Below are 20,115 nucleotides of genomic sequence, written 5' to 3' on the forward strand. Positions count from 1 at the left end.
TTCAGCATGGAATAAACCTATTACTTGTATTTTTTATAATATTATATTATTTTTATCACATTGAAGCAAAAACAATATTGGTTCACTGGAAATAGGTTCAGAGAAGGACATCCAGGTAGATTCCTTGACCCAAAGGGAAAGCTCTTCTCTGAGACATTCCAAGGGAACCTGATTTAAACATTCAAAATCATTAAAAGAGTTAACAAAATCAACCCAGTTGATTTTACTTCTTCAGAATCAGCAGTGAAACACATACCAGTGGACACAAATGAAGTCAAAAGAGAAGTACATTTAAAACCAAAAAAGGCACTTCTTTACACAGAGGGTTGTAGCAATCTGTAATAAGGTACTCAATTATGTTGTCCAGGTAAATACTTTTACTTCTTTCTGGAAACACACAGATGAAATGGTAAAACAGGTTCTAAAAAGGAACTGAGTTAAATAAGCCAAATGGTCTCCTCCCATTTGAAAATTTGTTCTTTTTATGTCTTAAACATTATTGAACACAGGGTTTTTCTTAAAACCTGAAATAATCCCTATGTATATTTTTGTAAGGGATTACAGAAATATTATGCAATCTATTAAAAAAAATGCTGCTTTTTTAGTAAAAAAAAAAGTTTTCCTCTTGCTCAGACAATGACTCTCAAGTAGGCTTCCACTTTTATTTTCATTTTCTATTAAAGGGGAATACCAAGCAGACACAACTGCATTTCAGTCTCAGTTCTTTTCTGCCCACTGTGGATTTTTCTCTGTTTAGGTAAGTACGCTACGTTTTGAATACTTACCAAATGAACATCATTTCATAAAAATGTCATTTTCAAAGACAGTTTCTGCCAAGTTAACTTTAAAGAGTTTACTTAAATGTAAGAAATTGCCTTTGAGATTTTAATGGATAATGGGATTGCTTCCCATTTATCTTATATTCAAACCCTGTCTGTTAATTTACCAAAATAGCCATGTTCATTCATGTACATTTCATGGAACCATGTCACTAACTCCTCATGTTTTTTAACAAATTTGACTTCTGTTAATTAGCAGCTAATGAATATCTCATGTGATAATGAAATAAAATAAAATGGTAAGAAACAGTGTTTGTTGTTTTTTTTTGTTTGTAGATACTGAATGAAAGCTGGGAATACAGATTGAGCAGGTGTACATCTGATCATTCTGCAGTGTGACTGCATGCAGTTAGGCTGATAAAGGCTGAACTTTGACTTTTGCACTCCTTATAACTTTCACATTTTTTTAGTATGAATCTCGAGTGTTCTTCCTGGATGACAGGACCAATAAGGGACAGATAAGGTGGTGTACTGTTCCCTGGGTGTCAACAAAGAGGGAAAGTGATTGAATTCTGCCAGCTGGGAGGGAAACAAAAGACCGGAGCAACAAAACTAATTTGCCTTACTGACTTGCTTCGCTCTGCGGAGGTAGTCTTCGTTGATCCCGAGCCATGACAGAAAGGAAAGAGAGTAAAAGAAGAAAGGAGTCGAGCGCTCACACTCCAGCCGAGAGGCGGACGCTGAGAGTGAAGATGGTCCTCTTAGGGAGCAGTGGAGTGGGAAAATCCAGCCTGGCCTTCCGTTTCTCCAAAGATGAATTCAGTTCCACAGTACCTACAGTGGGATGTAAGTCCAATATCAGGATTCTACTATAACTTTAGCATTGCCTTGGTAAATTAAAGTAGCCTCGAAATAGTATTACTGTATACAGTATATGCACGTTATAACAGTTTGGGGTCACCAGTCAACACTGTCCATGGTCTTTTAATTGTCTCTTCTAGTGTAAGGTAGGAAACACGTCACAAATGTTTCTTCCTAATTAGTTTTTTTTTTAAACTTATTTGTTACTGTGTGCACCTCCAGCACAGGAGTAAGCTTCCAGCTCACACAAGCTCAGCAAAATAAAAACTTACTTCCATCTTCGCAACCTCTAGCTCACTGTTCTTTGTGCTCTGGTTTTCCTTCAGCAGCAAAACCACAGACGTCAGTGGTTCAGGTTTTCCCAGCAAAAGACAAAGGGTTGTGTTTGTCATGTCCTTTTATTCTCTAAGAGAGAAACTACTAATGAACAGCTGAGCCTCCACAGGCATCCTGAAAATGTAATTTCCCCATTGGAAAAAAAGGAAGAGAAAGCTACAAACTTTAGCAGGTAGGGTTAGAGTGGGCAGAGGTAGAGAATTACTTCTCAACCCAAAATAATTTCCCTCTATAAAACAGTCCAACATTCTGTCACTATGCATAGGTACTGTATATACCAATACACTCTACTGACCATAAATCCATTTCTAAATAACCACAAGGAAAAGCAAAATGAACCCAAAAAAATATGTGCTGCAATTTTGTACTCTTCTTGAGAATCACAAGGGAAAGGCTTTGGGGAAGCAATACAATGAATTTATTTAGTCACGGTCCTTCTGTATTTCTGTAATCTAATCAGAAGTCCTTTCCTTCTCAGGTGCATATATGACCCATCTTGTGTGTTTGCATGATGCTACCCTTAGATTTGAGATATGGGACACAGCAGGACAGGAGAAATACCACAGTGTGACCCCTTTGTATTACCGAGGGGCACAGGCTGCCCTGGTTGTGTATGACATCACCAAACGGGTAAGACCCAGGACACCATCAGCACTCAGAACAGCAAGGCTGCTAGGCATAGAAAAGTCTTAATGTGCAGGTTTATTTTTAAAAATCTACCTACTGTATGGCATAACTTCCATAAACATTTATCTTGACATTCTTCAAAGAGTTGCAGTTTCTTGCTGAAAGATGCAAATAGTGCTATAAAGATATTACTACTACTACTACTACTACTACTACTACTACTACTAATAATAATAATAATAATAATGTCTTTTGAAAGACAGAGCTGTCTTTTTAGGCAATAATAAAAAATGACATAAGGGAAATTCCAGGTTACTGTAAGTACATATTTGATTTCCCCATTAAAATGTTTTCAGCTTCTTACATAGATACAATATAGTGTTATATTATTTCTGGCAGGTTTTTTCCAGTCTCCCTTTTCTGGCATCATTTCATATTGTATTTTGGAATTCCAGAAATGACTCATAAAAATGCTATAGAATTTTTTGAGTTTCCTTTGCAAAGAGAAGTAATAGAAACAGTGTAGGTTTTTATTAGTGGGCACTGCATCGTACATCATGAATAAGAGTATCATCATGTAGGACGTTACCACAATTAGCAGGTGGTGATGGTAATACAGTATGCTTGGAATCATAGAAACCTATCTAATGAAGAATGATACTTCTGGATACATCATTAGTTGATACACAATGTGTGGGAGAAATGGGGAAGCTGGAATAGGATGAAGTGAAGAAGTATACAAGTATGCTAAAAAGTATATTCAGGTACAGGATCTTAATAGTGGAATAAAGGATCTCATATGGATGAATATGAATAAAGGATCTCCAATGAAAAACATTCAAAAGGTATGACATACTGTACACATGTTAATTCAACACAGCATAATTTAATGAAGAATATGAATACATAATTTAATGAAAGATAAGATTTTAATGGGAGACTTTCCTCACACAGACTGGAAACACCAAAGAATGTCAGCAGGAGACACTGAAATGGTAGACATGGTTAAAAATGGTTTTCTTACTCAGTTTGTCAAGTATTTATAAGAGGCAATGTCATCGATCTAGTTTTTTCAATCAATCAAGAGGATGGAAAACAGTATTGAAAGAACCATTACGGAATTGTGATCATAACACCGTATGCTTTGAAGTGTACTTTGAAGTTGTACTGGTAGAGTCCAGATCAAAGATAAATCTTAAGGCTAGTTGAAGGGGACAATTTCATACACAGTACATACACTTTTAATGTAGACACATGCCCTTTACCTCTGATATCGTACTTTTTACATTTACAGTAAATCTAAAAAGTAGATAGACGTATTTTGAAGGCATGGAAACTTATATTATTATTAAAAAATATATTGGTTTACAAAAATCCTTTTGGTGTGTATCGACACATACAGGAAGTGACAATGGGCATTATGATTTTATCTGGCATTGGTAGAATTAGGCAGAAGGCAAAATAACGGGCGATAATAGACGTCTTTTTTTTGCATGCTGTTTTGACCGAGTGTATGAAGTACAGTGAGTGATAAATGATCTGTTAGTAAAGCTCAGTGTACAGCTTTTCTGTGTTGCAGGAGAGCTTTATGCGTGCTCAGCTGTGGCTGAGGGAGCTTGAGAGACAGTACGTCCCTGGAGAAACAGTGGTGGCTCTGGTGGGAAATAAAGGGGACCTTTCGGACCTACGTCAGGTGATGCTGCAGGTACTTCATTAGGAATCTTGCACCTTTCTGTATTAAATGAAGACAAACATTGCCTGCAGCCTGTGGAAAGCCTGTGGAAAACAGCTCTAGATTGTTGGCTGGGATAAGATGCTAGTTGCTGTTGCCCATCCTAATAGAAGCATATGTGAGCAGCTCACAATATTGGACCACAGTGTTTTATTTACCTAAACCAGGGTGGTCCAGCTCAAAGGGCTGGTGTTTCAGAAATCTCTTTAAAGCTGCAATACCCAGAGTGCGGGTAAAAGTTGTTAAATTTGTCCAAGTACGTCAACAACCAAATGATTTAGGTCATTATTAGCTGAGCCACTGAGCTGGAGTGAAAATTTACTGACCACCCGGATCAAAACCAAGCTGCACTCATTTTTTGAAGAAAAGTTCTGTTTGTAGCTGTTCTTAAACTGTATTTTTCAAGGGATGTATCCTGTAGGTTCAAAATAATCCTTGCTTTAGGAGGGACGTAGAGCAGTACCCTTTACAAGATAAAGACCTTTAGATGAGAGGTTTATGCAAAAGTCAATATTGAATGTATACCATACAGGCATTTTTTCCCTTCTCAGGAAGGCCAGACCCTTGCAGAAAACAAAGGCCTGCTGTTCACAGAAACATCTGCAAAGTCAGGAAGCAAAGTGAGCGAGCTCCTCATGACCATAGGTAAATATCTTCTATAGGGTGTGGCCTCTATTCTAAGGCTTTGGAAAAACAGCTTAATCTTCATCATGAGACTATGTTATTTTACAAACCCTCCAATCATGCCACAATGGCCTTTAAACTGGATCTCTCTAGAAGAAAAGCCATTTTATTTCAGTACTGTATATGGATTTAGGAAATAAGTAAATATCATATATATCTTTAATAGTATTTTTTATCAATAGCGCATCACCCTAGTCTGCAAATGTCAAATGTGAGGCATAATAAAACGGAGATTGTGAAACATTCATGAACACAGTAGTTAGTATACTGTAAGTAGCCACAAGAGGGAAGTAGATGCTAGAGAGATGTGTGACCTACAGAGGACAGTATTGTGAAAAAATAGCAAAAAAAATATTTCTTTTTTGTAAATATGGACTGCAGTGTCTGCATTCATGCACATCAAAATACATTTAGACAGAAATCATAGGAGAAAAAATCTATCCTTGTGTAAAGCATCTTTACATGAGTAAAATTATATAATCAGGTAATATGTTTATATATTTTAGATATTAGTGCATTCTTTTTATAATTATGATTGAGAAAATTGTGCAATAATATTATTTTGCTATTATGAGCAGGTAGATATTAACAGGTGCATTTGTCTTTGTAAAGACAATACTTCTAATGATCTTGCATTGTCCTGTTTAAAAGTGAAATAAGGGGCCTTACTAGTACATAGCTTGAAAGCAAAATAAATCTCAGATTCCAAATGTCTTCAAAATGCTTCAGTTTCATTCCCTGTTAGAAAATGGTGTTTGAATGAATAATGTCAAACTAATGTCCTGAAGAGTATTGGTATAGCGCTAACTGTATGGGAGTCAGTGCTAAATTAATGTAGAAAAGAAGCAAATTATTTTTCTGTGTCTTGCACTGGTAGCCTTATGACATAAGCACTATTTTGTGTCTGAACTGTGTAGCCCATAGGATACGACAGAGCACAACACCTGAAAGCACCCTAGAGGAGTGGAAAGACTCCTGTGTGGATTTACACAGTCCGGAGACACAGCGCAAACAGGGAACCTGCTGCATGGCTGAGCTGCTCTGAGACAGGATGGCTGAGCTGCATAGGAGTCAAGAAGCTGTTCTGAAAAGAATCAAGCTACAGGCATCTACCGGATGACTGAAAAACAACTGCCACAGAGCTCAGCTTTATCTGACTTAAAGAACTGAAGAAAAAGGAACTATTCAATCCTTGGGCAGCATGGTGCCACAGTCGTGAGCTCTGGGGCCTTGGGCACAATTCCTGGGGTGCTATCTGCATGGAGTTTGTACAGTTATTTCGCCCTTGTTCATGTGGATTTTTTCCAGTATATCAGAACACTTTTTGACTTCTCCAGTGCACTTGAAATGTCCAGATTGTGGTCTTCCTATGTTCTGTGAAGTTCAGAGCTGAGCACAACCACTGTCTGATCTTCAGTAATCCTCTGTTGTGACCGAGATTTGTAAATGTGTTGTAAATCATGGGGGTTTCTTCTTGTATGACATTTTTGTAAGGATGACAAACCTGCGCTGGATCTTTTTTTAACTGTTTTTTTTTTTTGCTTTTAAAAGATGCCCACTGTACCACTTAATCTTAAACATAAAATAGTGCAATTTTCTTTTCTATGCCATCTCCTCCATCCTTCCTTGTTAAAAAAAGTAGTGAAAATTTTAAACCCCAATAATTCAGACCAGTAGATGGCAGCATGATGGTATGTGAGGGTTTAAAAACCCTAGTGGACTGCTCAATTGACAATAGGTGGAGTCTTGTAATTTAACACTCTGATCATGCTACATAACAAGTTTCCAAAGCTGTACTTAATGTTCTAATTAATCCATTTCTAAACAAGCACAAAAAGTCCATTCCATTCCATTTAAATCACTTGAATCAAAGAATAAAAATGTGTTCATAATTCCTACAGCCATTCTAGACACCACAGTTTAGTAGAAAAGGTATCTTACCAGTATGTGCACTTTATGTTAATTATTACAACCCAGCAGGTAGCCAATTCAGTTGAAACATATAGTGCTTATGGCTTTATTTTTGAAAATCACAAGGCACCAGGTTCAATTATGCACAGAATTGGTTTTGATGTCCTGTTTGAAAAGTTCTATCACTCAGGAAAATAAATGCCTTGATTTTAACATCTGATCACACTGCTCACCACTTTCAAGTTTAAAAAATTATGAACTGAAGTGCAAAGGTCTGACAAAGCTCTACAAATAACTTTAAATATCATTTCTGGATATTGTGAAACAAAAATGGTGATCGGTATCACAGCATCCCAAACTGCTTTTTGATGCAATCTACTTTAGCTCTAGACTCAAGACTACCCTCTCACCACCACTATCACACACACACTTCTCCAAGGTCCTGAATGTGACTCTACAGTGCAGCATTAAATATGGAAACTACCCGTAATCAGTGTTTGTGTCTGGTATAAAAACGCTAGTGTGATTTACACATGCCATTGAAACTGGGATAAGGTGAAATCCTATGAGGTTTGAAGGATTTTAATTCAGCCTAGGACAGTGTATATTTAAAGAAAATCACTAGAAGCACTTAAATACTTTTTTATTTAACCATGTCAGAAAAAAAATCTCTTATTCTAGGAATTAATCTTTTTTCCTTTGAATCTATCAAGAAAACAGAAATTTGGATTGCTCATATTTTGAGGACCAAGATATACAGTAGTTCAGTGCTAACACCAGAAGCAGCAACATGGCACTCTAGAAATCTACACTCAACAATCTCATCTGTCATCATAAATAGTCTAGTCTGACCAATAACATCATTACCTCTTGGTCTTAAACATTACTAGGTTCCTTGTGGATCATTGTCAATATACCCTGGATTTGAATCACCATTGTTAGGAACAAAGTCAGATCTGCACAACACTTGAAGAAACAATAAAATCATACAATACACTGCAAGTACATTTTATGTATTACAACATCATTTTATACAAAACTAAAACAGAATAGACTATACTAAAACAGAATACCCTCGTCAAAAAATATTGTTAATGTACTTCCAATGCATCGACTATGTGATGAAGAGTCACTTTAAGAGCCCTTGAGAATACATCTCCTTATACCAAACTATTAGCAAGAGAATCTGTTTTATCGCTAAGGAATAACTCCTTAGCATAATGGGTTTTTAATTTATGTCCTGAAGTTTAAACAACATTTAAACTGTCAATATTTTACAATCTGCAAACTCTCAAATGCCATGACAGATTTACATGTTTTGGCTAATAAACTGCATTTCTATTTGTGCAAGCTGAAACTGTTTCTTAAATGGTTTGATTAGTGTCATTAGTGTTGAATAAAAACAATAATGCAGAGAAAAAAGGCAGAAAATTACACTGACTTCTGTTTATCAATGCTTTGGATTTCATTTGAAACTTTAGTCTGTATTGGGTGAAAAAATACAAAAGCAATTCCTAATACAAGCACTTTAGGAAATCGAATTTCACAGTCATTCAGAATCCTAGTGTTTTACTTGAACATTTTGTTTGCTTTCCCAGTGCAGTATTTACAGGTTTAAAAAGTATCATTAAACGGGGTCTAGGGTTGGCCTTTTTTTTTAGATTTACAATAAGCGCCCATCTTTGGTTTTTGTATGTACACATTTTAATCACGGATATGACACCACTGGCAATAGAAACATAACGACAAAAGAAATAAAGCAGGGAGAAAATCTTAAAAACTGCAGAGCTGGAGACGCTCTATTCGTCTGCAGCGGAGTCGTCGTTTTCCTCAATGGGGATGCACAGCCGGCGAGAGCCGTATCCAGAGCCCCGGCGACTGTCCGACACTCTCCGGCCAAATCTCCCCACCGGCCTGATCCCTCGTCCTGTGTACCAGGAGGCGTCAATGTCAGGATCTGAGGGAGAGCAGCGGGACAGGACATCAGTGTCTGAAAGGAAGTCATTTTCCAGAAGGCAATGTGAGATGTTAACAATGCCATGGACCACAAGGGTGAACAGGCGATTTCTAGAAATGTTTCTCAAACTGGATTTAGTTTATCTTACCCAGGACACAACTACTCCCAGACTATTTTCTGTGTGGTAGCCTATTCTGCATGTTAAGAAAAGCCAGGAAAACCAGAACTCTGGACAGAAACCATAGTGTCAAACAACCAGGATACAGACGCTTGACAGGTTTAATCATGAACATTTCATCTTTCGATAATTAGCAAATAAGTTTGTGCTGTAAGTACATTTTAATTGGCATGAGTCTTGAGAAGACCAATACTGCCTCCAAAAAAATGTTGGTTGAAAGGTAGACATAAGAACTATTTTGCTACCCAAACCATCAAACCTGCACTTCTCAACCAAGGACTGATCACCTCTAGTTGAAGAGGCTAGTGACTGTGGGACTACTGTTTAAGTTGCTGTTAGAGGGTGTGTTAGAAATGCTACAGTTATAATGCACATAACCTACAAATTAGTTCCTAGCCCAGAAGCAGAAACTTATTTCGTGTTGTTTTTAAAAACTAAGATTAGCAGAAGAATGCACACACACAAACACAGCTGAGAGGTACATTTGCACAACATGGAAAGTAAAACTTACTTCTGATCTCCATGGAACGCTCCAGGTATCTGCACTCAGTCTTGGGAAAAGCCAGACAGAGCAGCAGCAGGAGAGAGCAGCAAGTGGCAAACAGTTTCATTCCTGTGCGCTCTGACGGCCAGCACTCACAGGGTAGGCTCAGGGTCAGGAAAAGCAACAGCAGCTGGAAGCAACACCTGCAACAGACATTTAGATAAGTGCTATTTCAATAAAACTAAAATAGTTATCTCATTACATATAGCGTTCACATTCAATTACAGTATATGTCATTGTTGGTATCGTAAAATTAAAATATCATTACACACTATGTTTTGTTTGAAGGTAACTTATGTACTGTATATAGGTGTAACATTTTAACGTAATAATTTCCTGGTGAAACCTTCCATATAGGCACATTTTATAAAACATATTAAATTATTCAGGTGATCTGTTATCACCTCTAACCAGACAACAAACAGTCCAAAGTCCATTAAGAAAGTATGGAATGTGCTACACAAGAATCAAGGAAAACCACATCAAACAGTACTGTAGACTTGGAGCAGTGACATACAGTATCCTAAATACATTTGTAACACAGTAATAAGTCACAACATTTTCAGAATGCAATTGCATTTTCAGAAAGAAAACTATAAAAACTGTTATAGTTTAATATAAAAATATAATATTATATTGTTTTAATTCTATCTCATGTATTTGTACGGTACATTGTCTGTCCAGTTTGTGTCATTGTTTTATTAATTTATTTTATCTTATGGAAAATTCCTTGTTATTATGCTCAATGTAAATTGCTTATATTTCTGAGAAATAAGGATAAGGGTGCCCACTAGGCAAGTTGGGATATATGTCATTATTACTAATACTAATAATAATAACACCAACAATTAATTTTAAAGAGTGGTAAATTGTTGGAAAAATTATGCAAAATACAGATTAAACTCTAGGATGAAAAAACAGGTATTTGCCTTAAGGAAATACACAACAAAGACAACATACACAAAACAGAGCAATTCACTGATGCTTTTAAGATTCAAATTAATTAAAAGATTTGGTACATGGCATTCGATTAAAAAAAAGTTGTAAATAAGGTTTTTTTTGTTTCTTGAAATTTATAAAAAATACTACATTTTGTAAACATGGTATTTAGCTATATTTAATCATTTTAAAAAATCAAATAAAAATACTAACCCTCATTTAGGCTGGAAAAAATCATTAACCTTCATTTCACAGTAAGCAATAAAACTGTGAGAGCAGTTAACGAGACTTGTGCATAGATGTCAAATAGTCTGTATGATATTTTTGCAATATATTAAAAAGACGCAATCACAGCACAGACTGTGTCAGAATTTGAATTTCTATCAGATCTATCTTCATCTTTTCTTATCAGATTAATATATATAAATATTACTCTGGTTACTATGTTAGTTTATCAAAGCACCAAAAGAACAATTTTTCCAATGACGTTCAATCTTTTTGGAAGAAGCTTTGCCAATTGCCATTACTGGACCACAGTATTGTAACTCTTTTGCCATTTTCCCCTGAGTTGAGAGATGAAGAGAGCAGAGCACTTACTGTGTGTTGTCACAGCTGTATTTCTGAGATGTCTTTGAGTTGTGGCTCTGATGAGTCCTTTACAGAAACAGATGAAGATGCTGTCAGGGCTGCCTGCTTATATCCCCTGTAAGACTGCTGATGTCACACCCAGATCACACTCCACACAGAAGGTGTTCCTATTTATCATTTTAGACCACACCATGTTTAGATTTTAACAGCAATTATGGAAGCGTGTTTGATATTATTTATTAGATTGCAAATGAATAGCAACATTTTTTAATCCAATTACTGTTAAACTTGGAGTTTCAAAGAGAAGGTACATGTAATTCTATTATTTCAGGCTGTATTTTAGAAATCCCTGTGTAATTATTGATAATTCTATAAATATTTTACTGATGAAATTATTAAAAGCAACTTACAAAGCTTGAAAAATATAAACATTTAGACTCTCAAATCAGAAAATGATGTTCTGTCCTTTAAATAAAATATATATTTTTTTGACTGAAGGAAAGCTCACTGAATGCAGAGACAAATGAACAATAAGGATACTGTCACAAATACCTACAGGACAGCTCTATTTCTTCCATGGGTTCAATCATATTTTTCTCCCATTTAATTTATTTTCACACATTAACTTTTTGTCTAAAATAGATATGTTGCAAAAACAACACCTTTTCATACAGTACTTCAGCATGTATCTTTGACTATTCTTATGCACAAGATTAAATACTCATGGTTTTATGGTGCAGTACAGTATATGCATCCTTGCTTCTTTTAGGATTTTTTATGTAAAGATGTGAAATAAACCTAGGCATTTACTAAGGGCATGCTGACTGTCCTTTGGGCCTGATGGCTTTAATGTGCTTAGGATGCTCCTGTCTTTCATAGCCTGCTTTTTCCCTACTGTAGCTTATGCTGCTTTGCAGCTCATGGTACAAATAGTCATGACTTCATTACTGGACTTCATTACTATAGAGTAAAAAAACATTTACATTTAAATTTTTAAAATAAAATTTAGGAATTCAGGCACCATGCTGCATGTTAACTATACTAAAACTGTGTGTGTGGGTGGAAGGGCTGTAGACAGAAGCTAGAATATATTATAAAAGCATTTGCCTATGCTTATGTGTATGCTACAGAAAGAACATTTAGCCTCCAAGCCCTGTCTTTCATAGTAACCAACAGGGGGTCTGTTCTGGATTCCTGGATGAGCTGGAATTCAGTTAGGTTTCTGTTTTTTAAATCATTAAACATTCTTCAGGTGAAAAGAAAAAAAGAGAAAAAACGATTTTATTTCAAAAGAGTGCTGCAGGGAGAGGTGTAAAGCTGATGTCTAATGGTTAGAAATGTGTTTATGGATAGTGCCCAATGATATTCTGCTGGTGCATAGCGCTCTTCTCCTCAGTGAAGATGTAATGAAGATGGTTTTCTGAAGTGATAGTACCTTTTTCTTAGCGCCTTTAACCTTTGTCCACAACAACTGTTTGCAATAGAACACATCAGATGTGAAATGTTAAAGATGTAGACCCCTTTCTCTTTGTAAGGGAAATACACAAAGTACATGCATCCCTTTTAATATACCACTTAATAAAATAATGAACAGAGTGCCCCAGTTGAAAATAACCAAAAGGGTTTCAATGGACATATTGCAATTCTCTATGAATGTCTAGATCAAAAGGAACGCAGTACGTTTGTGTATAACCGAGTAGACTTTTGTTTCCTTAATTAAAATGCTCTGTGAAATGTGATTAACAGGATGTCAATTTATCCCTTAAATAAATACAACATAAAATAGAAGAGTTATCAAAATTGTCAACCTGATGCTATCCAGCCAAAAAAAAAAAATATTGCAAATTTTAAGCAGGAACAAAATGGCAGGATTCACTGTTTAAGCAATCAATTATCACAAGACCTGCATAATTTATGGTAATATTAATATTAATATTCAAATTGAAAGTTGACATTACAAACTAACATCAACACCAGCAAACATCTTAAACACACTACCATGTTAATATTTTAATTAATATATTTTTGAAAGTACACACTTTTAGGCATAGAACAAGCAATGACATTACTATCAGGCAAATAAAATGAACACTGCAGTTTAGAACAGACTGTGACCGGAAGACATTAAATAAGAACATTAACTAAATCTTAATCACCTTGTATTTTTATTTTATATAGTAGCAGCCAAGCACAAGAACAATGCAAAAAGCAGAAAAATGTATTGTAATATGATATACAGTAGTATTCCTCACAATTTGATGTCATTATTTCTTCATAACTACCATAGCATCACAAAGCAAAATACAAAGAAACATACACTCTGAGCTCTCACAGAGAAAGAATGTTTGAAATAAGTGAATTGCTTATTCACTTATTCAGGCAATAAAGAAATAAAGAAATAAGAGTGTACAGCTTAATGTTTGCAATGATTACTTGCTTATACTTTGCTTAGAAGAAGTAATGAAAAGCCTATTGCTGCACACTGACTTTTCTTCCTATTTGTTCATGAATGTTTTATTCCAGAACAGATTAGCAGCATGAGTGTTATCAATTTTTTGCAACATTCAACCTAACTTCTTCTGTACTAATTTAAATTTGGATGTCCACTATTGCTGTCTGTTTTGTTGCTTTATGTCCATGTTTCACAGCAGTATGTCCTTTAAGTTCAAAAACCTTTCATATAGTAGATTACATGTTTAATCAATTTATTATTAGTTAATGTTGTTAAGTGGTGATGCATGTATCACCAGTGTACAATAAACACTAATTTATTTATTTTTATTTGTGGGATAACAAAGAAGCTTCTCACAGATTTATTCACTTGTATGCTGTAGTTGTTTTAGTTTTCAAACAAGGTGTTAACAAGACCATTTAGATAGTGTCTGTTCTGTGGAATGGTACCTGCGTCATTTATGTGACAGTACATGTGGCAAAACACTTTACTTTTATTACAGTATTTAATACAAACAAGCAAACACTCAAAACTCAAGCGTGGCCAGTTTAGGCTAGTAATCCAGTTGTCAATAAATGCAAACACTTGTGGTGTTTTGCATTGGCAGCTTAGTCAACTTGATGTGCTCAGCAGGACTTTATGCGGCCCTGGCCTTTCTGCAGTGATAGAAGACAAATTGTGGTCTGCAAATACTCTGTAGATGAGGAATTGCATTTTTACACCCCAGAAGAACAGCACACCTCCTGGGTGGCAGTGAAGACAGGACTATTAGAGGAGGCTGTTTTTCCTTATGGATGCTGAGCCATTACTGGTTTCTGAAAAGAAAAAAAAATGAACTTAGATGTTTGACGTAGCGGAAACATTATCAAAGGGCCTGGACCACAACAACAAAAGACCCTTTAGGTATGTTTAATACATCCAACACTCAGTCAAATTTATATCCACTAATTAGAAATGCAGTAAATTTCGTTAATCAGCCTTTAAATCAGTGAGTAGCAATTACTGACAGAAATATGGCTGATCCTACCTCCGTTTGTTCTCATTTTCATCATTAAACTTAATGAAACCAGATGTGTAAAGCTGTAGTGCTCCAGAAAAAGCTCTGTTTGTTCCTTCAAGAACTTGCCCAAATGTGGAAAAGTGCTTGTGATATTTTGAGCATGGTCACAGTTCAGTACCCTCATGCAGTAAATTCACATCAGCAGAACTCTCAGTTTCAGGCGGAGCTCAATTTTAAAAGACTTAAATGCTGAGTTTTAAATATGTTAAATACCAGGAGGACACATACAGCAAATGTTATGGAGAGATCTGATTGATGCAAACAAATCAACATCCCAATGCCTTGGCCAAGGTGAAAGCAAACACATGTACAGTAAGACCCTCCACCACCAGGCACCAGAGTAAGAAACACCAAGCTATGACCTTCAGAGGAGCACGGTGAGATAAAGGCTGAGTTCATACCGCAGACATTGGGTTACGCTTAGGCTTAAATACTGGGTTCCTTTGAGTGAGAGACCCTCTGTAGATTGAATTGCGTAAAAACTCATCAGCATGACCTAAAAACATATTTTAGACAACTTCAGATGTGGTTACTCTTTCTTTCAGGCCTGTAAATAACAATAAAGGTTATAATAATGAAATAGCACCTTTAAAAGAAAAAAATAAAATGCAAAAAAGTAGCAATATGTTTAATGGAAGTTCTCATTTATAATACTGCACATTTTCTTTACCAGTTTGGACCCTGTTGATGAAAGGATTAGCTGAGATGTGATGCCTTTACATTTTTAAAATAATTTAAATAAAATAATAAGAAATACAAGACAGGGCAATTATCACATCTTTTTCTTTGACAAAAATATAGGACTATTTTTATTTAGTTTCATTATTTTTTATATCACTGTTTTTCTAAAGGTGCTGCATAGATCTGTGCAAGAATACATATTTGTATATCCCTTGTACAAGTAAACCATTATTATTAGGACATAATGGAACATGATTAATGCACTGTCTACTTCATTTTGTAGTAAAATGCCAATAATTTGTCTTACTTCTAAATAAAGATTTAATTCTCATGGGGATTATGATGTCATTAAACCTTAAATAACGTCCCGCTTAAAGAAACAACTATTTGTGTGCATAACCCTTGATATTCATTCTTCAGATCGAAGCTACTCCAAGGAGGAAGTGATAATCGAATCAAGGATCTTTTGAGACACAAGATTTTGCACTCAAAAGTCAATCCCTGAAAATGTTCAATACTCAATGGTACTTTAAAACAGTATTAATAAAGTTATACTATAAAAAGTTATAGTTTTTTAAGAACTACTGTATGTTTCGCAGTTTTCATTACTAACTAGCAAAAAGGTGACCTTTAACACTTATTATACTGAATTAAATCCTTTAAGAAAAGCTTAAATTCGTATGTACTGTCTGTTTGTACTGTCAAACACTGTTTAAAAACACAGATTGGTTTTACTTGTTTGGTTATAAATGTAAATTCTTCAAACATTTTTTAGTTTCTTTACTAAGGATACTGTATCAACCATATGGCCTTGGCATACTAGCAAATACCTAATAGATGTAGCACAAAAAAAAAGATAAAATACTTTCCCTTGTAATAGTTTGATTTATAAATTAGAATAAACTAAGGTAAAGATCAGATAATCTCAATTACAATCACATTACTCTCTATAAGGCTCATCATATAATCTGTATAAGGATAAATGATCAATAAGGAAGGGAAAGGTTACCTCTTTGCTAATCAATATATATCCATCACACTATAAAGCTAATATGATCCTATTTTTTAGACTGTCTGTGTCATTTGTGGCTCAACTGACAGCCCAAACAGGGAGAGTGAAGAAATGCAGCTGGGTTCCTGTGACCCACCCGCACATATTAAGCCACATACAGGAGGTTCAGTCCTGACTGCAGGAAAGCCCATCTCTCACTTATGTCACCACAAGCCTGCAGGTGCCTGGTTAGGCACAGGGGCTGCTGTTTTGCCTGAAGCCAAGACAGCCCTAGCCCTGGCTAACTAATCCATTACCCTCACCATGGTTAACCTTAAGCAATCAGTGCACTGCCACATGTGCAATAGTAACAATAATGTTTGATAACAATAATAATCGCAATAAGAATGCACTTTATTTTGGAGTGATTACTGAGAACCCAAATCCTGTTCAAGGACATGATGTAGGAATCTCATTAACAGGTGAATTTGTCATTGTGTTTCCTATTACATGAAGGAAATCTAGCCTGTTGCACTAACAAATACCCACGTCTACACTATATGCACTTATCTACTTCTGTTTTAATAAAAAACAGGATCTTACTTGGGATATCATGGGACAGTTTTCTCCGTATTGGCTGCGGCAAGGCTGAACCCTGAGGATCAAACAGATTGAAAGAAATCAATTTGATTACTGTATTGCCCTGTGCAATATGACTTATGAAGTAGGCAAATTTAACTTTAATCCCCAACCAAAGTAAGTTATTTTACATGAAAAGTAGCCAACCATCCATTATCAAATTTCTTATTCTTGTTAACCCGGAGCCTATCCAGATGGCACCTTTTTTCCGTATAGTGTCCCTGTCACTATACTGGGACATTAGGACCCACACAGACCGCAGGGTGAGCGCCTCCTACTGGCCCTACTAACACCTCTTCCAGTAGCAACCTTAGTTTTTCCCAGGTGGCCTCCTATCTAGGTAATGACCAAGCTCAGACCTGCTGAGCTTCAGTGAATTGCCAGTTGTGAGTTGTAGGGTGAAATAGGTGCCTGCCCAAGGGCTGTGTCATTTAACATACCACCATGAAAAAGCGACAATCAAGCAAAAACAAGCAGCACTGATCATGCTCATCATGTTTACAAAGATGAGTTCTGACAGTCACTCAACACCCCTGACCTGTGCATAGGATTTCTTCTTGCTCTTCTCTGGGGCAACAGTCAGACCAGCTGCACTCAGAGCAGCAATCCTAGACTCAATATCTGATACCTGCAGGAAAGCACGCAGTGGTGAGTGAAAGAGATTTAAACATTTCCCATGTGATTATTGAGACTTTCATGAAACACTATCCACGTATTTCCCACAGGCCTGATTTAGAAGGAATCCTTTGTTAGGCTTCCTGTCAGCTTTGGGGCACCTCCTCCACAAAATGGCATACAGTCAGAACATCTGAAATTAATGGCCTTCAAAAGCAGAAAACCAAGTAGTATATCTTTACTTCTCTGTGGAAACATATTTGTACAGGGGAGCAGCAGCAAGGTTCTCCAGAATGCAGGTGTACTACAGTATACCTCGCTCTCAGCATGCTGGACCTTGGCTACCGCAGATGCCACCTTGTCCTCAAGCTCAGACAACTCAGAGTCTGTGGTCCCACTGTAGCGGTTCTTGGCACACTCCTCCAATTCTTTCAGCTTCTTCTCCAGGTTATAGGCCTTCCCAGCTGTCATGTACACCTGAGAAAACACCACAGAGAGTCAGAGCTCAAAGCACGCACACATTTGAGATAGGCCAGGGCCAACTAATGTGGCATCATTATGCATTCAATGTAAAACATAGCTGGACTGTAACTTAGTGCCCTTTAGCTTCTCATACCGTTTGAAGCGATGTTTCTAAGACGTCTTAAAACTTTTTCTAGCTTCAATGCAGGCTGAACATTATAAAAACGATTAAAATATAAATAAGCAGATTCACCCCCCTTGCCTGAATTTGAAGAAGCTGAAGCAAGGTGTGGGGAAGTGAAAGCAAACATTCGCCTGAGTAAGGAACACCAAAAAGAAGACAAACACCTCCAGCCACCAATTCCAATTCATGTCACTCCTTACAGTGGCCTACTACCGTGGGGAACTGGAAGGACCATTTTACTTTCATTTCTGTACAGAACAGGATTCTAAACATGCAGTTATTTTAATATTTACACATGAAACAGGCAGTTACTGTACCAGATAGACCACCTAAAGCATTTGGAGTATATTAAAGTGCTTTTACAAAGTCTGGATAATCTTTACATTAGCAGGATGTTTATTTCCATAAATAAAAATGAGCAAAATACTGTTTATTCAATCTTTATTTTATGGTTTTTGTATGCTTTTTTCTTCATAGATATTACATAAGAGTGAGCACGTTAACATGAAAACCTATTCTCAGTGTAGTGTATTATAATAGTTATTATATTATTAAATGGCCTTTAATACAATAGTGTGTTAAAGGCTTTCCTCTCTCTGAGATCCAGACTAATGTATTTTATTTACTCTCTGATCCATAACTTTCTTAACACACTTCAAGAATTAAGAAACTTTGCATTCTAAATAACACGTTCAATGTCATGAAAAAAGGTTATTTTTATACTGTACTTGCATAGTAAGCCATCTTGCACAATTTTATGATTGTTCAAGTTTTTAAAGTGACTTATTATATTTTCACTAAAAGAGACAAATCAGATGGAGAAATATGAAGAACAGGCTCCTTAAAAATGTGCATATTATGCTTACATGTTCCTCAAGTTCTCTGTATGCCTCATCTGCTTGCTTTACATCTGTCCCCATTAACTGGTATCTGTCTTTGGGCATTGGCAGAACCAACTCGGTCAACGCTCTTTCAGTGGCATTTATGGTTCTTAGAGCCTCTGTTGTGATGTCACAAAGAGCCGCGGCAGATGATCTCTGAAAGCCATGCAGAAGGGAACAGGAATTAGCTTGCTGTTCAAAATGCACTGTGTGGGACGTACCAAGAGATTAAATTGTGGAGCTCTTTCATGTTATACAGTGCTTTGAGCAATGTTACAAAAGCAAGAGCTTTGGAAGGTTTTTAATGTCACCTTTTAGAGCATTCACATCTACCGTGTAATGCACACAACTATAGTGGTACACTAACCCTGCACACAGAATTCAAATTAATTTAGATTTTACAGATGTAGTTATATGCCCTAGAGTAGTATGTTCTCTCACGTAGTGACTGGTAAATGTATTGGAAAGTCTTGTACTTCTGGTTATTCTTATGAACTGAACCTTTTCTGTAATACTGTTCAGAGTGAAATTTACCTTTGATGTATACCGATTACCCATATTACAATTCCAAATTTCAGAACACCTGGCGGATTTTATTTAAATCTATATTCAGATTTATTAAAGAAGACTGTTCATGATTTATTTGAGAAGCAGGAAGGAAAAATTGCACAAAGTGACAGAAAAAGACTAGCTGCTCCAGTGAGCGCAGCCAGTTATGTAAGGGTGTACACAGTGTAGAAGGGCATCTTGTATTGCGACTATACCTGGTTTATTTCAGGTGGTCTCTGTGTCTGTCAATAAGAACCCTTTGATGAGCACTGAGTTTTGAAATCTTTTATTTTCTTTAGAGGGAAAAGTTATGAATAACCTTTAATTAAGGGGGGATATTGTTAAAGACGGGCTCTTAGGTGGAAAAAGCAACTGCATCACGACTGTGTCAGCTCTTTGATCTCCTGTTCTCAGCAAAGATAATAAATAATTTGCAAAAGTAAAAGAGGGCTATTATCATTCCAT

General features: G+C 36.2%; 3 protein-coding genes across 3 annotated transcripts in view; 1 reads left to right on the forward strand and 2 right to left on the reverse strand.

The window, feature by feature from the left end:
• Positions 1 to 1,450: 1,450 nt before the first annotated feature.
• Positions 1,451 to 6,349, forward strand: LOC148822250 (ras-related protein Rab-17-like). Its single transcript, XM_088931155.1, has 5 exons — positions 1,451 to 1,625; positions 2,455 to 2,606; positions 4,183 to 4,308; positions 4,887 to 4,980; positions 5,937 to 6,349. The coding sequence occupies exons 1-5, from the start codon at positions 1,451 to 1,453 to the stop codon at positions 6,062 to 6,064; spliced, it is 675 nt and encodes a 224-aa protein (XP_088787281.1). The 3' UTR covers positions 6,065 to 6,349.
• Positions 6,350 to 8,709: 2,360 nt separating this feature from the next.
• prlh (prolactin releasing hormone) lies at positions 8,710 to 9,676 on the reverse strand. Its single transcript, XM_088931151.1, has 2 exons — positions 9,577 to 9,676; positions 8,710 to 8,920 (listed from the first exon to the last, which is right to left on the reverse strand). The coding sequence occupies exons 1-2, from the start codon at positions 9,674 to 9,676 to the stop codon at positions 8,730 to 8,732; spliced, it is 291 nt and encodes a 96-aa protein (XP_088787277.1). The 3' UTR covers positions 8,710 to 8,729.
• Positions 9,677 to 13,278: 3,602 nt separating this feature from the next.
• The window catches only part of mlphb (melanophilin b), a 45,295-nt gene continuing 38,458 nt past the window's right edge, over positions 13,279 to 20,115 (reverse strand). Inside the window, exons 12-17 of the mRNA XM_088930986.1 lie at positions 19,087 to 19,257; positions 17,890 to 18,051; positions 17,498 to 17,587; positions 16,924 to 16,975; positions 15,050 to 15,144; positions 13,279 to 14,403 (exon numbers count right to left, since the gene is read on the reverse strand). Of these exons, the coding sequence (XP_088787112.1) occupies positions 14,377 to 14,403; positions 15,050 to 15,144; positions 16,924 to 16,975; positions 17,498 to 17,587; positions 17,890 to 18,051; positions 19,087 to 19,257 (597 nt within the window). The 3' untranslated portion in view covers positions 13,279 to 14,376. The remainder of the gene's footprint in view (positions 14,404 to 15,049; positions 15,145 to 16,923; positions 16,976 to 17,497; positions 17,588 to 17,889; positions 18,052 to 19,086; positions 19,258 to 20,115) is intronic.

This window comes from Atractosteus spatula, chromosome 13 (genome assembly GCF_055471065.1).
Source record: "Atractosteus spatula isolate fAtrSpa1 chromosome 13, fAtrSpa1.hap1, whole genome shotgun sequence".
Lineage (NCBI taxonomy): Eukaryota > Metazoa > Chordata > Actinopteri > Semionotiformes > Lepisosteidae > Atractosteus > Atractosteus spatula.

What these genes read in the sequence shown, in the direction of transcription:
- LOC148822250 (XM_088931155.1), top strand. Translation starts at nt 1,451, where the DNA reads ATGACAGAAAGGAAAGAGAGTAAAAGAAGAAAGGAGTCGAGCGCTCAC. An exon ending in CACAGTACCTACAGTGGGAT is followed by an intron (nt 1,626 to 2,454) that starts GTAAGTCCAATA and finishes TTTCCTTCTCAG; the next exon opens with GTGCATATATGACCCATCTT. An exon ending in TACGTCAGGTGATGCTGCAG is followed by an intron (nt 4,309 to 4,886) that starts GTACTTCATTAG and finishes TTCCCTTCTCAG; the next exon opens with GAAGGCCAGACCCTTGCAGA.
- prlh (XM_088931151.1), bottom strand. Translation starts at nt 9,676, where the DNA reads ATGAAACTGTTTGCCACTTGCTGCTCTCTCCTGCTGCTGCTCTGTCTG. An exon ending in GCGTTCCATGGAGATCAGAA is followed by an intron (nt 8,921 to 9,576) that starts GTAAGTTTTACT and finishes ACTTCCTTTCAG; the next exon opens with ACACTGATGTCCTGTCCCGC.